The sequence below is a fragment of the Gorilla gorilla genome, chromosome 18, assembly GCF_029281585.2.
Source record: "Gorilla gorilla gorilla isolate KB3781 chromosome 18, NHGRI_mGorGor1-v2.1_pri, whole genome shotgun sequence".
NCBI classification, from domain to species: Eukaryota; Metazoa; Chordata; class Mammalia; order Primates; family Hominidae; genus Gorilla; species Gorilla gorilla.
In genome coordinates, this window is record NC_073242.2 from 8,390,635 (window position 1) to 8,406,118 (window position 15,484).

General features: G+C 52.4%; 1 protein-coding gene across 3 annotated transcripts; it reads left to right on the forward strand.

The window, feature by feature from the left end:
* Window positions 1–422: 422 nt before the first annotated feature.
* On the forward strand, window positions 423–14,861 carry DNAAF8 (dynein axonemal assembly factor 8). Of its 3 annotated transcripts, none has more exons than XM_055365190.2 (10): window positions 423–638; window positions 1,944–2,123; window positions 3,282–3,428; window positions 5,648–6,154; window positions 8,519–8,636; window positions 10,336–10,477; window positions 11,845–11,982; window positions 12,417–12,512; window positions 12,830–13,121; window positions 14,216–14,861. In XM_055365190.2, exons 1-9 carry the CDS (start codon window positions 621–623, stop codon window positions 13,110–13,112), a joined length of 1,629 nt encoding a protein of 542 aa, XP_055221165.1. In that variant the 5' UTR covers window positions 423–620; the 3' UTR covers window positions 13,113–13,121; window positions 14,216–14,861. The 3 variants fall into 3 exon arrangements, with proteins under 3 accessions (XP_055221165.1, XP_063555553.1, XP_063555552.1); XM_063699483.1 differs by lacking the exon at window positions 423–638 and having other exon boundaries at window positions 5,648–5,767; window positions 5,975–6,154; XM_063699482.1 differs by lacking the exons at window positions 423–638; window positions 3,282–3,428.
* Window positions 14,862–15,484: the final 623 nt, after the last annotated feature.

Here is a 15,484-nt window from a genome sequence, read left to right on the forward strand (position 1 = left end):
AACGCGGGGGCAGTCTAGTAATGTAAAGCTCCGCTGAGAGGGAGAGTCCTGAAGAGGGGACAGCATCTGTACCTGCGGCGCGGCCCGAGGGGCGGACGCGACCGGAGTGACGCGCTGGAGGCTGTTTATAGCGCTGTCAGGACAGCGCGGGGAGTGGAGGCAGAGGCCTGAGGTGAGGGGCCTCGGGCCTGCTGCGCCTGCAGGGAGTTGAACAAAACGCGGGGAAATACGGGCTGGGGGTGGGTGAGAGGAGGAGCGATGGGCTTTCCACTTCCACAGCTTTAAAATTTAAAAGTTCGACCCGGGAGGCTGTTGGCGTCTGGTTGCCATAACAACCGGCAGCCTCGTGGCGGGCCGGCTGGGGGCGGGGCTCTGGGAACCGGGGCGGGGCTGTGGCGGGGCTAACAGGCTGCAGCTGAGAAACCCACCCCGAGACGGAGCCGGAAGGCCGTTATTCAGAGGCGGCTCCGAGCCTCCCCTTCGCGTTCTGGATGCTCCGAGCTCCTCAACTTGGCGTTCAGGGCCCTGCATTGTCTGGTCCGTTTTCACCGGAGAGTCCAGCAACTGACACTTTCTTCCCTTAAACCTGTTGGGCGGTTCATTCCTTTGAGCCACTGTACATGCTCTTCCTTCTGCCGGTAATGCCGTTCCCTCCCCTATTGTCTTGTCCGCCTGAAGGGTTTATCAGAGTCTCTGGAGGCCCTCTTCATCCCGACGATTCTGTTGCCCTAAGAAATACTGTGCCCTGAATTGCGGAACAGAGCTCTAGTTACAAAAAACACCCGCTGGCTGTGTGCACCAGATGCGTCCCCAACCCGCTGCTCCCAGTTCAGAGTGCACCAAGCACCTGCCCTATTCCCAGAAGTACAGAGGAAGCAAGCAGCCCCCAATTCACATCTCCTGCCGCTGCCCTGATTGGGGATGAACGTGCACTGACTGCAGGGCCAAAGCCACAGCGGCCTCTCGAGCTGCAGAGTTCTCCTGATACTGGCTCCAGAGGACCCTCACCCCCCAGCTCTCAAGCTCAAGCTCCCCAGCCCCCTGAATAACAGGACCATCTCCTTTAAGACTCTAAGATACAAATGCAGGGGCTGGTCAGAGTAGTGACTCCAAAAAAAAAAAAAAAAAAATCACTTGGTGACTCCGAACTGTCAGCCAGGCACGGTGGCACATGCCTGTAATCCCAGCACTTTGGGAGGCTGAGGCAAGAGGATCACTTGAGGCCAGGAGTTTGAGACCAGCCTGGGCAACAGGGAGACTCCATCTCTACAAAAAATAAAAATATTAGCCAGATGTGGTGGTACACACCTGTAGTCCCAGTTATTCAGGAGGCTGAGGTGGGAGGATCACTTGAGCTCAGGAGGCCGAGGCTTCAGTGAGCTATCATTGTACCACTGCACTCCAGCCTGGGCGACAAAGCCAGACCCTGTCTCCAAAACAAAAAAGCAAGGTGTCTTCTGTTCCTTGGTAAAGGGCAGTAAAGGGTAGTAGAACTTGAAATTCCCCCTGATTCAGAGTCCACTGTTGCTATTTACTAAACATCCTGAGCCTATGAAATGAAGAGAATAGTTATGCTATATGGGGTATATATAAAATATACCTATATATCATTATATATCATACATATGGCATTCTATAGAACATGTACATATATCTACGTAGGCATATTTATATCAATACATATATTTGTATATTATTATGTGTATATCACTATATACATTATATACCTGCAGGCTCCACATGTGTGCATGAGTGGGGACACACACACACACGTACACACACAGAGTGCCTGGCACTAACAGGAGCTTGCATAACTAGAAGGAAACTGAGGCAGGTGGTGAGGCCTGCCAGCCTGTTTGGTCTCCTACAGCTGGTAGAGCAGCCCCTGCTCTCCTGACCTTCAGTGGCCCGGACCCTCTTCCATCACCCTGTGTGCCCCACAGAGCTCCCCGGATGATGGTGCACTGAGAAGGCATCCGGAAGCCTGGGCCCTCATGGCATCCAACGATGAAGGCATGGCACCCTCGCTGGGCTCTCCCTGGGCCTCCCAGATGGGGCCCTGGGATGCCATCCTCAAGGCTGTCAAAGACCAGCTCCCGTCTCTGGACTCAGACTCCTCTTTGGTAAGCAAGAACTCTCCCCCTGGATGCCTTGTCCTTCCTACCAGAGCAGGCATGACGCTGGCCAGGACAGCTTTGGAGCACTTCTCTGAAGACTTTTCCTGCTGACCTGTGCAGTTTGTTGTCATTTTACTTTAAATCACATGGCCAGACTCAAAGTTGTGTTTTCCAGGTGCCTGTTTCCTTCTTCGCTCTTTCTTCTGCCTTGATTGTCATCTCTCAGCATGGGTATTAGTGCTCAGCATCTTGGGAGACCCTTTCAGTGGAGTTTTTGGCGCTGACTTGGAACCCAGGTCAACTCGATGCAGAAGCTCTGTCCTTTCCATTCTGCTATTCTCCACTCTCTCAGGCCAGGACAGGGCCAGAACACCCACTGAGAACGCACAATTCCAGTGCATTGTGATAAGTCTTCGAGGGATTCTGCATTGGTGGTTTGGGGTCCCTGAAATGGCCCTCAAAGACACTCAGACCAATAGCCCTAGGTGCAGGTGTAAGACCTTGCTAAAGATGCTCCTGGCGGGGGCTGCTCAGTGCACAGGTTGGCACTGGGCGTTAAGAGACAGTATGAGGGTTTTAAAAGGAACGGGCAGGGTTTGGGTCCTACCTGGGCACCAGCAACAGAGCTTCAGGGACCTCAGACGTCATCCAGTGCATGACAAGGCTAAGGAGAACCTAAGGGGACCCCACGCCTCAGTGCTCAGGGTGTTTTCACACCTTCAGTCTCATTTGAGAGTATGAGCCCCAACCCCTTCAAGAAGACAAACTAAGCTGTGTAAGTGATGGCTCAAGGTCACAGGGGATGGGGAGGGCTGGACCCTGCTCTTTCAGCTACCACCTCACTGCCCTGTTCATGTCACACGAGGCATTAATGAAGCACCTGCTGTATGCGAGGTACTTGCAGAACCAGGAGCCCCGGTCTCACCTCCACGAGGTGGTGCTGCCAAGCCGATTTCTAAACGGTGGCAAGAAGCCGCGCATGGCAAGGCTGACTGGGAGAGAACCGGATCTCCCCCTGGCTCCTGAGCAGCAGGGCTGGACGGGCTGGATGGGCAGGGCGGGCTGGGCTGGAAGTGAGAGTGGAGAGTGGAGAGCGGGGGTGGCTAGGCCCTCAGGGCTCTGCCTGCTGCCTTGTCCTCCAAAAGCCCTCTCATTTGTCCGCAGTCGGACTTTGGGGAAGAGGAGCTGTTCATCTTCCAGCGAAACCAAACCTCCCTGATTCCAGACCTGTCGGAGGAGCTGGCTGAAGATCCTGCCGATGGCGACAAGTCCAGGGCCTGGGTCGCTGCAGCTGAAGAGTCCCTTCCCGAGGTCTGTGGGACACAGAAGAGTGTACACCTGTGTGTGTGCAATGTTAGTCTAAACTGACTGGTCTAAACCACTGTTCTAGCATTTCCACGATACCTGGTCCTTTTTTTTTTTTTCCCCATGTACAACCCAAGGTATTCAGATGCCCAACATCTAACCTCCACGCACCTCCCTCTCCTGGGGAGCCCAGCACCTTAGGGCTGGCATGCACACTTGATTTTCCATCCGATTTTGACCCTTCTCTTCTTCTTGATCGCTCCTATCCTGTTCTCTACCATGGCATCCTGAATAGCTTCTGGCCATTGTCACAACTGCTTGTCCTAAATGTCTCTCCCTTAACCCAGCTGGCTTCATGGCTACCTGGCTCATCCCAGCACCTGGCGAGTACACAGGAACTCTGGTTTACTAAACTGCTAAACTACACTGCTACAGGCTACAGTGGGGAGTGGGAGGGAAGAAGATGGCCCATCAGTGCCTGAGCAAGCACACAAGCTGGACCTCGTGGGAGGGACAACCCAGGAGACAATGAGCAAATGTGGACTAAGCGTGCCAACGCAGGCCTGTGTTGCCAATGCTGGAGGCTGAGACAGAGGTTCCCATGAGGCCAGGAGTTTGAGACCAGCCTGGGCAATACAGCAAGACCCCATTTCTGGCCGAGCACAGTGGCTCACGCCTGTAATCCCAGCATTTTAGGAGGCCAGTATGGGTGGATCACTTGAAGTTAGGAGTTTGAGACCAGCCTGGCCAACATGGTGAAACACTATCTCTACTAAAAATACAAAAATTAGCTGGGCATGGTGGCAGGTGCCTGTAATCGCAGCTACTCCAGAGGCTGAGACAGGAGAATCGCTTGGACCCGGGGGAGCAGAGGTTGCAGTGAGCCAAGATCACACCATTGCACACTCCAGCCTGGGCAACAGAGTGAGACTCCATCTCAAAAAAAAAAAAAAAAAAAAGAAAAGAAAACATTGTAGAGGCACTAACCTACTTCCAAAATGGAGACGGGGCCTAGCTCCAGCGTAACTTCTCTCAGGTGTTCTGCTGAGAACAATTAACCTACTGAATGGGAGGGCATGGGCACTGAACCAGATCATCTCCCAGAACCAGGACATGCCCCTACCCATCACCTTGAAGGAAATCTCCCATCAGCCCAGCCATTCCTAGACCTAGGTTTGAAATAACCCCACACAAGAGAGATCCCCAGGGCAGCTAAGAACTCTGGTGGGTTCAGGTGGAACAATTTGCATGTGATTTTATTTTGCTTCTTCATTTCTACAATCAATGACTTCAGAAACTCTTCTGGATGATTTTTTCTTGTTTTTTTTTTTTTTTTTTTTTTTTTTTTTTTTTTCTGTAATGTGGGATCTCTACTAAAAAAGTAGCTGGGTGTGGTGGTGTGCCTGTGGTCCCAGCTACTCAGGAGGCTGAGGTGGAAGGATGGCTTGTACTCCAGCTTGGGGTATCAATTTCTGAGCCCCAACATTATCATTATTGATAATTTAAACATTGTTTCATTGCTGTAACAATACATTCCACTCTAGCCTTGTATTTAAATAGCAGGATGCCTCAGTGGTGCTGTCTTTAGCCAGCCCATATTCAACAGTAGCTTTCCAACTTTTTTTTTTTTTTTTTTTGAGACAGGGTCTTGCTGTTTCACCCAGGCTGGAATAAAATGGTGCCCTCACTGCTCACTGCAGCCTCCACCTCCCGGGCTGAAGCGATCCTCCCACTTCAGCCTCCCAAGTAGCTGGGAGTACACGCACGCCACTGTGCTGGCTCATTTTTGTATTTTTAGTAGAATGAAGTGTGCAGTTAAAAATGGTTAAAAGAGGTCAGGCACAGTGGCTCATGCCTGTAATCCCACCACTTTGGGAGGCAGAGGCAGGAAAGATAGCTTGAGGCCAGGAACTTGAGACAAGCCTGGAAGACCAACTATGTTGTAGAGACTCTGTCACTACAAAATAATATAAAAAAAAATTAACTAGGCCTAGTAGTATGTGCCTGTCATCCTAGCTACTTGGGAGGCTGAAGTGGGAGGATCGCCTGGGCCAGGGAAGTCGAGGCTGCAGTGAGCTATGATCGCACCACTGCACTGCAGCCTGGGCAACAAAGCGAGACCTCACCTCAAAAAAAAAAAAAAAAAGTACATATTTTACTATGAAAAACATTCCCCGAAGCATGTTTTTGAGGATGCTAACTGAACATACCTATTTTCTTGACAGCCAGTTCTGGTGCCTGCAGAATTGGCCACAGAACCTGAGAGCAGACAGAACACAAGGACAAAGGATGCATCCTCTCAGGAAGGAAGAGACCCTGGCAGGCCTTTTGAAAGCTCTGGTGAGGTCAGCGCTCTTCTTGGGATGGCCGAGGAGACCCCCAGGTGGCTGGAAGGCGACCTTGGAAGCCTGTCTTTCAACACCAAAGGATCCCAGGGTCCTCCCTGGGACCCACGGGCCGAAGCCACTCTCTCCTGCCATGAAGGAGACCCAAAGGCAGCGCCCCTCAGCACTGCCTCACAAGAATCTGTGAACCGCCGGGCCCTCCAACAGGAGAGAAGGAAGATGATAGAGACGGACATCCTCCAGAAAGTCACCCGGGATGCCTGCGGCCCGACCAGCAGTGACCAAGGTGGGGTGAAGGAGGCGCCCTGCCACGCTGCGGAGTCAGCTCCCAGATCTAAAATGCCCCTCGTGGAGCCTCCGGAGGGACCACCAGTGCTCTCGCTCCAGGTAGGCGCCTCCCCGTGCCTGGCTCTTTCTCAGGCCTGTTACCTGTGGCATGGCTGCTGTTCCCATGCACTGGGGCTAGAAGCAGCTTGAGGGCTGGCCCACTAGGACCTTAGGCCCATTATCCACCATTCTGTGTACCTGTCTCAGTAGAGGGGTGGAGGGTCCCAGCAGAGCACATCCTGGGGGAGGGTTAACAAGAACACAGAACAATCAGGGCCTGCCTTCTTTAAAGAGAGAAAAGGAGGCCAGGCACAGCAGCTCGCACCTGTAATCCCAGCACTTTGGGAGGCCGAGGCGGGAGCCCAGGAGTTCAAGACCAGCCTGGTCAACACAGTGAGACCCTCATCTCTAAAAAAAAAGAAATCATCCTGGCTAACACGGTGAAACCCCATCTCTACTAAAAATACAAAAAAAAAAAAAAATAATTAGCTGGGTGTGGTGGCGGGCGCCTATAGTCCCAGCTACTCAGGAGGCTGAGGCAGGAGAATGGCGTGAATCCGGGAGGCGGAGCTTGCAGTGAGCCGAGATCACACCACTGCACTCCAGCCTGGGTGACAGAGCAAGACTCCATCTCAAAAAAAAAAAAAAGAAAGAAAGAAAGAAAGAATGTATAAATTTAAAAAGAGAGAGAAAAAAGGAATTCCACTCCCAAGGATGTTCATAAATACATATAGCCATATCTAAAATATAGAACCTGGTTCTGTCAAAGCCTGATCTCAAAATATGAAAGCCCTCATTCTCATAAACTAGTGAGTACCTGTTAAAAAGTTGTATTTAGTGCATTAATGAGGGAACCAGCAGGATGACAGTGCCGGTTTAATGAGATCATAAGAAACTGAGATTTTGGCCAGGTGTGGTGGCTCATGCTTGTAATCCCAGCACTTTGGGAAGCCGAGGCAGGAGGAAAATCTGAGGTCAGGAGTTCGAGAGCAGCCTGGCCAACATGGTGAAACCCTGACTCTATTAAAAATACAAAAATTAGCCAAGTGTGGTGGTGCGCGCCTGTAGTCCCACTACTTGGGAGGCTGAGGCAGGAGAATCGCTTGAACCCAGGAGATGGAGATCACGCCCCTGCACTCCAGTTTGGGTGACAGAGCGAGACTCCATCTCAAAAAAAAAGAAATTGGGATTTTATAAAACACTGGGGAAAAAGAGAGGAATGCAGAGATACGCTTGTCACATTCATGTCCTAGAGGAGTTATCTTGTCTACTGGACAGAAAAGTAAGCATCACACCGTCTCGGTTTTACACATTTTGGATAATTTTTCTTAACAGGTTAGAGAAAACTGGCACCAGGTATACACAGAAGCCATCTTTACTACTGTTTAAATCAACCGTTCTTTCTGCTCACCTAAAAACTTATTTTTCTCCACTTAGAGGGCTGCAAAGAGTTGAAAGGTCATATGATAAACATGAATTCTTGATTAATTTCCTCCCTCCTCCTCAGACTCACTCTGCCCCTAAGCACTCACTGCCAAGCCTTCCAGTTTTAGCTCCTGCCTGGAACAGCTTGATTCTTAAAAGAACAAAATTTTTTAACCTCCTAACATTGTGAACCTGTATGAACCTAAATAGTGTTTCTGAAAACAACACAGGGTTTGGCTGGGCTCGGTGGCTCACACCTGTAATCACAACACTTTGGGAGACCCAGGCAGATGGATTGCTTGAGGTCAGGCATTCAAGACCAGCCTCGCCAACATGGTGAAACCCCATCTCTACTAAAAATACAAAAATTAGGCTGGGCGTGGTGGCTCACACCTGTAATCTCAGCACTTTGGGAGGTGGAGGCGGAGGCAGAGGCAGGTGGATCACCTGAGGTCAGGTGTTTGTCCGAGACCAGCCTGGCCAACATGGTGAAACCCCATCTCTACTAAAAATATAAAAAAAAAAAAAAAGAAGGGTGTGGTGGCGCATGCCTGTAATTCCAGCTACTTGGGAGGCTGAGGCAGGAGAATCACTTGAACCTGGGAGGTGGAGGTTGCAGTGAGCTGAGCTCGCACCACTACACTCCAGCCTGAGCGACAGAGTGAGACTCGGTCTCAAAAACAAAACAAAATGAAACAACAGTACAGGGTTTCCTTCGGGTCAGACAACGTCTTTGTGCCAAAAACAAAAGTGAAGTACTGATCCCCAAGAAAGCATAGGAAGGAGGTGGCAAAGTGCAGGCCCACCTTAACGGAGGCGTTCAATCTGTAATGGAAAGGCGGGGTCAGCCCATCTGCAAACTCTGTCATGCATTGAATTCCTGATTTCTACCCCCAACATCCTGTGACCATCTCCATGGGTCACAGCAGCTGTGAAGCAGGTACTTGTGCCTCTGGGACCCCTCAGCATCCTCATAATCACTGGTTTTAATGATTTCAGCAACTTGAAGCGTGGGATTTGGATGACATCCTTCAGAGTCTGGCGGGGCAAGAAGACAACCAGGGAAATCGTGCACCTGGAACTGTGTGGTGGGCAGCTGACCGCCGCCAAGTTCAAGGTCTGACCTTGAACACTGGAGCCCACGTGAATCCCCACAAGCAGCACCTTCCTGGGCCCCTCAGACACAGAGGGCTGCAGGCTGGTCACAGACAGTCCTGCAGCCCACACATGTCTTCCCTGCTGGCCCCGCCCTAAACACTCATGCTGCCAGTCCCCAAAAGACTTCATTCATTCAACATATATGTGACCGCCTGCTACGTGCCAGGCGTGGGCCAGGTCCTAGGGACAAAGGAGAGGCCTCTACACCCCACCCCATGACCCATACCTCCTCTTCCCCACCTCCCTGGGCTGGCCTTCCTTCCTTCTCCCTCCTCCTCCTTCCTGGGGGAAGGAAGCCCCACCTTCTGTGCACAGTCAGCTCCTAAGCACACTCCTGCTTCCCCTAGCCTCCCCATTTAAAAAGGGAGGCAAAGGATGTCACCACTGTCACTACACTCATGGCTTTGCTCTGGGAAGTCCTGCAAATAAAATGAAAGTTCTCCAACCCCTCCCTACCCACTTGGGCCACAAAGGCGAGGGGAGGCAGGTCTGAGGCAGAGGAGCCAGGGCAGGTGCGGCGCTTCCGCCTCTGGTCCCAAAGCAAAGACTCCCCTGTGACTGACAGCCCGTGTTATGTTAAATACATTTTGTTGGTTTGTAATTCAAATCCCATAAAGCAGGAGGTAGAGAGCCAACCATTCTGGAGGGCATGTGTGTGCATGTGTATGTGTGTGTAACTGGCACTCCCTTTGTGGAGGGGAGTAGGGCAGAATGTACTTTTTTTTTTTTTTTTTGAGACAGAGTTTCACTCTTGTTGCCCAAACTGGAGTGCAATGGCATGATCTCGGTTCACTGCAACCTCACCTCCCGGGTTCAAGCGATTCTCCTGCCTCAGCCTCCTGAGTAGCTGGGATTACAGGCACGTGCCACCACACCTGGCTAATTTTTTTTTGTATTTTTAGTAGAAACGGGATTTCACCATGTTAGCCAGGCTGGTCTCGAACTCCTGACCTCAGGATCTGCCTGCCTCAGCCTCCCAAAGTGCTGGGATTACAGGTGTGAGCCACTGCGCTCGGCCGAATGTATTCTCTATTTTAAAGGCACATAACCCTTTAATCAAGCTATTTCACTTAGAAAATCTGTCTTACACTCTTACTCTAGTAGGTAAAGATGTGTGTTCAGAGATGTTTGCTGCAGTGTTGTTTAAAAATCTGAAAAGCTGGAAACAACCCATATTCAGTAGGAGTCCAGCTAGATCGTTTTAGCACAGAATACACTGCGGCTCAATGAGGGGATCTCCGTAGGTTAACGTGGAAGCATGTAATATACAAAGTGAAAAAAGTGAAGTTGAAAAAAAACCTACAGAGGATGACCCTATTTTTTTTTTTAAGTCAACACACAGAACTGTTCATTATGATCACCTGTGACAAGTGGGACCGGGGTGTGAGGAAGTGGGATAAACTTAAAAATACGTCACTCCTACTTCACAAAGCCCTTGTGCCACAGGCCCTGCTCATAAAGATTCTGCCCCCCTCAGCCCTGCTGAGCTAGAGATGGAGTCCTCAGAGGGCTAAGGAGGGAGAGGGCTGGGCGGGGGCAGTGGAGGAGCCTGAGGTCCATTCACATGTGGAGACCCCAGGGGTCCTGAGGCTCGAGCTGCTGTAAGTCACAAGTGGGCCAAGTCCCCACTAATCAGCCTCTCCTTTGGCCATCCTCAGACCGCATGGTGCCGAGCGCCCACAACAGGCTCATGGAACAGTTGGCCCTCCTGTGCACCACGCAGTCCAAGGCCTCTGCTTGTGCCCGGAAGGTGCCTGCCGACACTCCCCAGGACACCAAAGAGGCAGATGCAGGAAGCAGGTGGGACTTGTAGCCAGGCCCGGCTCCTATGGTCCTTTAGAATGGCCCCATGGTTTTATAGCACTGACTGGGCCTACCAAGGGCGGGGCACTCCATGTGCATTTTCTCAGTCACTCTCAAGCATCTGATCAGGCAGTCGCTCCTGTCATCCCCATTTTAGAGATGGGGAAACCGAGGCTCAGAGAGGTTGACTCTCTCTGGCCATAAATGGCAGGGCTGGGACTCAAGCCCTAAAGTACCTGCTCTTTCCCCAAACCCAGTGGGAACCCTCCTTTCAATGGGAGGCCATGAGGCCTCCCTGAGAGTAGGAAGGTTATCATGTGACCCTGCCCCTCTGGCCACAGTTGATTGGTCCAGCTCTGGGCATGTGACCCCAGCCGTGGGATTTTTCAATCTCTGTGTCTCTGTGTAGGGGTGGAAGGGCAACAGCCACCTGTCCTGCCACAGGGAGAAAGGCAAGCTGCAGTGAAGCTGGGAGAGGCAGAGGTGGAGGCAGGGCCCCAGGGTCCCGTAAGGCCCCTCTATATGCCTGCCCTCCCCACACTTTGGTTGCTCCGTACTTGAGGAATCTGAGAACCAGTGAATCCCTTTTCACCTGGCCAGCAGTGGGTTTCTGTGCCTGGAAACCAAAAGTACCTAACAGAAGTGGCTAGACCTGGCTGTCGCGGTGGCTCATGCCTGTAATCCCAGCACTTTGGAAGGCCGAGGCAGGCAGATCACCTGATGTCAGGAGTTCGAGACCAGCCTGGCCAACATGGTGAAACCCCATCTCTACTAAAAACACAAAAAAATTTTCCAGGCATGTTGGTGCATGCCTGTAATCCCAGCTACATGGGAGGCTGAGGCAGGAGAAATCTCTTGAACCCAGGAGGCGGAGGTTGCAGTGACCAAGATCATGCCACTGCAGTCCAGCCTGGGCGACAGAGCAAGACTCTGTCTCAAAAAAAAAAAAAAAAAGAAAAGAAAAAGAAAAAGAAATGGAGAGAACTGCAGTGTTAACCATGGCAGCCATTAGCCATGTGTGGCTACTAAACACCTAACGTGGTGAATGTGACTGAGGAACTGAATGTTTTATTCATTGGATTTTAACTGGCTTAAATGTAAACTTAGCCACTTGTGCCAAGTGGCTACACTTACCACAGATAGAGAGCATGTCCATCATTAGGGACGTTCTGTTGGCCAGCGGTGGCCTAAATCTCACAGGCTGTTCTGAAGAGTAAAAGAGCAAATGTGTTTAATGTGCCCGTCTGTAGAGAGTGGGCACTCACTGGGTGGCAGCCACGAGCACTGTGACTGGACAAACCCACCGCAGGTCACAGAGTTATCACAGAGAACTGACTCCACAACACCTGCTTTTCTCATTTCAGATGTGCCTCAAGGAAGCGGGGCTCCCAGGCTGGGCCAGGCCCGCAGCTGGCCCAGGGCATGAAGCTTAACGCAGAGTCCCCCACCATCTTTATTGACCTGCGGCAGATGGAGCTACCAGACCACCTGTCCCCAGAAAGGTCTGGAGGGCAGTGACTACACCATACCAGCCTCTACTTTGCAGAGTTGCCTGTTGACCGCACAAAGCCTCTGGTGGATCCTGATGGGGAGGAACAGGGACTTCAAAAGGCTTGGATCAATTCTCAATTGAAAAGTGCTTTTAGCCTGGAACGGGGTCTGGCCTACAGTCCCCCTGGGTCCCTGCAGGGAGGGAAGAGGGGCATGAGGCACACCTCCTCGGGCTGGGCTCTATGCAATAGAGCCCAACACGTCTAGGCTGGAGGGCATCACCCACACCTGTCCTCACCTCCTGGCAGGACATCCACCGGCCTCCAGTGTGGCTGCTGACCTCTTGCATTGGGTCACCAGCAAAGCCCGAGTGCTTCAAGCCCCAACAGGAGTTGGAACGCCAGGTGGAGTGGGCACATCCAGAAACCTATTTCTCTCCCTGCAGCTCCAGCCACAGCTCCTCTGACAGTGAGGAGGAGGAGGAAGAGATGGCAGCTCTGAGAGACGCAGAGGGGGCATCTCCTTCCTCCCTGGGGCTACGGTAACCACCAAGGGGCCTCTCGCCACCTGCAGATGTCCCACCTCTGCTTTCTGCAGCAAGCCCTCCACCTGGCACATTTACCGCCTGTGGTGAGGTCTTGCTGCACCCACCGCACAGGGTGAGGGGGACGGCACAGCTCCCATCATCCTGCCCACGTCCACTGGGTCCCAGTAGTGGCAGCAGCGATGGGCCGCCTGAATTGCATTCTTACTCTGAAATGGGAGCTGGGCTCACCTGCTTTTCTCCTGTTTCAGTAAGGAGGGCTGGGAGGGGCGGCCCCCACGGGGTTGAGTGAATTTGGTCTCATTGTGTCACAGGACCTGTACCGGGAAAAGCCAGCTTCTCCAGCAGCTCAGGGCCTTTCAGAAGGGGACAGCCCAGCCCGAGCTGCCTGCCAGCAAGGGGCCCGCGGATGGGAGGGCTCAGGCCCCTGAAGACACAGCTGGATCACGAACTGGGAGGAAGCAACACATGAAGCTCTGTGCCAAGGGGCAGAGCGCCCAGGCTCGACTCCCAAGAGGCAGGCCCAGAGCCCTGGGGGATGTTCCTGAGCCAGGGGCAGCCAGGGAGGCCCTGATGCCTCCTCTGGAGCATCTATAGCTGCCTCAGGTAGTGGGATCCCAGGAGTGGGCAGGGGCGGGCTGACTTGCCATGGACCCTGGGCCCCGGTGTCCCCTTGTTGTCCCTGCATTTCCACTAGCAGGGGCATTCCAGAGGCAGGGACCCTCAGACTTTGGACTGTTGCCCACCCTGTTAGAACTCAGTCACAGGTGCATGAACTTAGAGGAAGGATGCAGATACAAATCTGTATGTAACCTGTGACAACAGCTTTGGGATAAAGGGGCCTGGTCCTCTGAGGGAGATGGGCAGGGACAGCAGGAGGACGGGGTGCTGCTCTCTGCGGGACTCTGAGGCTCTTCATCTTTCTCCAGTTCTGCATTTTTTTAAACAGGCATCTATTATTTCCATCAATAAGGTCTTTTTAAAAACCAAGTAAAACGTATTTAGAGGATTTTAGGGTTGAAAGAGACCTAAGCCTTATTTTCTGGCTTCCTGCATACTTGCTATTTTGGGCACCTAAATTAACACACAAGACACACACATGCCTACCCACACAGATCTAATACACGTGATTGTTTCTCTTTTCGAGACGCAGCAGCTGGGACTACAGGTGCATACCACCACGCCCAGCTAATTTTTTTTTTTTTTTTTTTTTTTTGTAGAGACGGGGTCTCACGGTGTTGCCCAGGTTGGTCTGGAACTCCTCTCAATCCTCCTGCCTAGGCCTTCCACAGTGCTGGGATTATAGCACTGTGAGCTGCCAGCCTGGCTTTTAATGAACTTTTTGAAAGAGGCGTAACGAGAATTTGCTTTCTTTCTCTTCTTTACCTAAGATAGAAAGGCACACGTAGATTCTCAAGGCCTTTGACCTTTATGAATCTAGACAGAATACTGGAAACCCCTGGAAATGCTGTCCTGTGTAGAATGGAGCAGCGGCCTCACTTGTTGATCACCAGCAAAAACTGGGGACATCTGCTTGCCCCCTGCCAAGACCTGGCCCCTCCACAGGACATGCCTGGTCTTCCTGGGTCCTGTTCCTTTGCCAGCACTGTCTTGCAGCCCCATCTTCACGGGATGCTTTTGTAACTGCTGTGATCAGCCCTGACCTGGGCACCTGTTTGTCTCCCCAACCTTGTCTCCAGGATGTGTCCTGCTGCCTGCCCCGTGGGAAGAGCAGAGAAATCATCACCACCTTGGGCCCCACGGTGCCACGGGCTCAGGCAGCACAGTAGGGCGCCGGGCCTTTGGGCCAGTGTCCCAGCTTCCCCTGGGGTTCACCCCTGGCTGCCATGCCACTGAGGATGGGCAGGGGTCTCTTCGCATCAAGCCTTGTACCAGGCAAAAGACAGGCCCTGCTTGGCCGTGGTCACTGGCCGCCAAGATCAGGGCTACAGATGTCTGCTCTCTGGACCCCACCCGACCCCACTCCCAATGATGAGGGGCATTTTCATTGCAAGTCAAAAGCAAGACAGGCTTCCATAAAGTCCCAGGAGGTCCCTCCTGTAGGGCACAAGGCCAGGCTGCCTCCCAGCCCCCAGGCCCTCTCCCACCTACAGAGACCCTCCCCTGCCCCCTCCACTCTGGGGCCTGTGCCGCCAGAACCGGGCTCTGCCCCCATACGCTGCCCTCGCAGCCTGGCGGCCTCCGCTGTGGCTGCCTAGCTGTCAAGAGCAAAGGCTTTTTTTTTCTTCAACCCCATTTTCTTCCATTTCTCCCACCTTTTTAATGCCAGTAACCTCACGGAGAATGTTTTACAGTGATGGAAAATAAACTCTGTTCCAAGTTCAACTCTGAATTACTGTGTCTGTCAAGGCAAGGGGAGTGAGGTAGGAAGTCAGACCTGCGTCCAAAGCTGGCTCTGCCACCTGGGCAAGGTTTTCACGCTCCCAGTGCCCAGTTCCTCCATCCACAGAAGGAGAATCATGGCCGGTCGCGGTGGCTCACGCCTGTAATCCCAGCACTTTGGGAGGCCGAGGTGGGTGGATCACAAGGTCGGGAGTTCAAGACCAGCCTGACCAACATGGAGAAACCCCATCTCTACTAAAAATACAAAAATTAGCTGGGCGTAGTGGTGCGCACCTGTAATCCCAGCTACTCAGGAGGCTGAGGCAGGAGAATCACTTGAACCTGGGAGGTGGAGGTTGTGGTGAGCCAAGATCGTGCCTTGCACTCCAGCCTGGGTAATGCAGTGAGACTGTGTCTCAAAACAAAACAACAAAAAAAGGAGAATAATGGGAGTCCCCCCTCACTGGACTGCATGAGATAACATCACAGCACGCGCAGGCACCTGGGACTCACAGCTCCTACAAAACTCTCCCATCACGTGAGTGCTGAGGATGACACCCATGAGATGGGGCCAAGCAGCAGGCAGGGACCCACTGAGCCAGCGGGAGGCCACAGCCTCGGCAGGG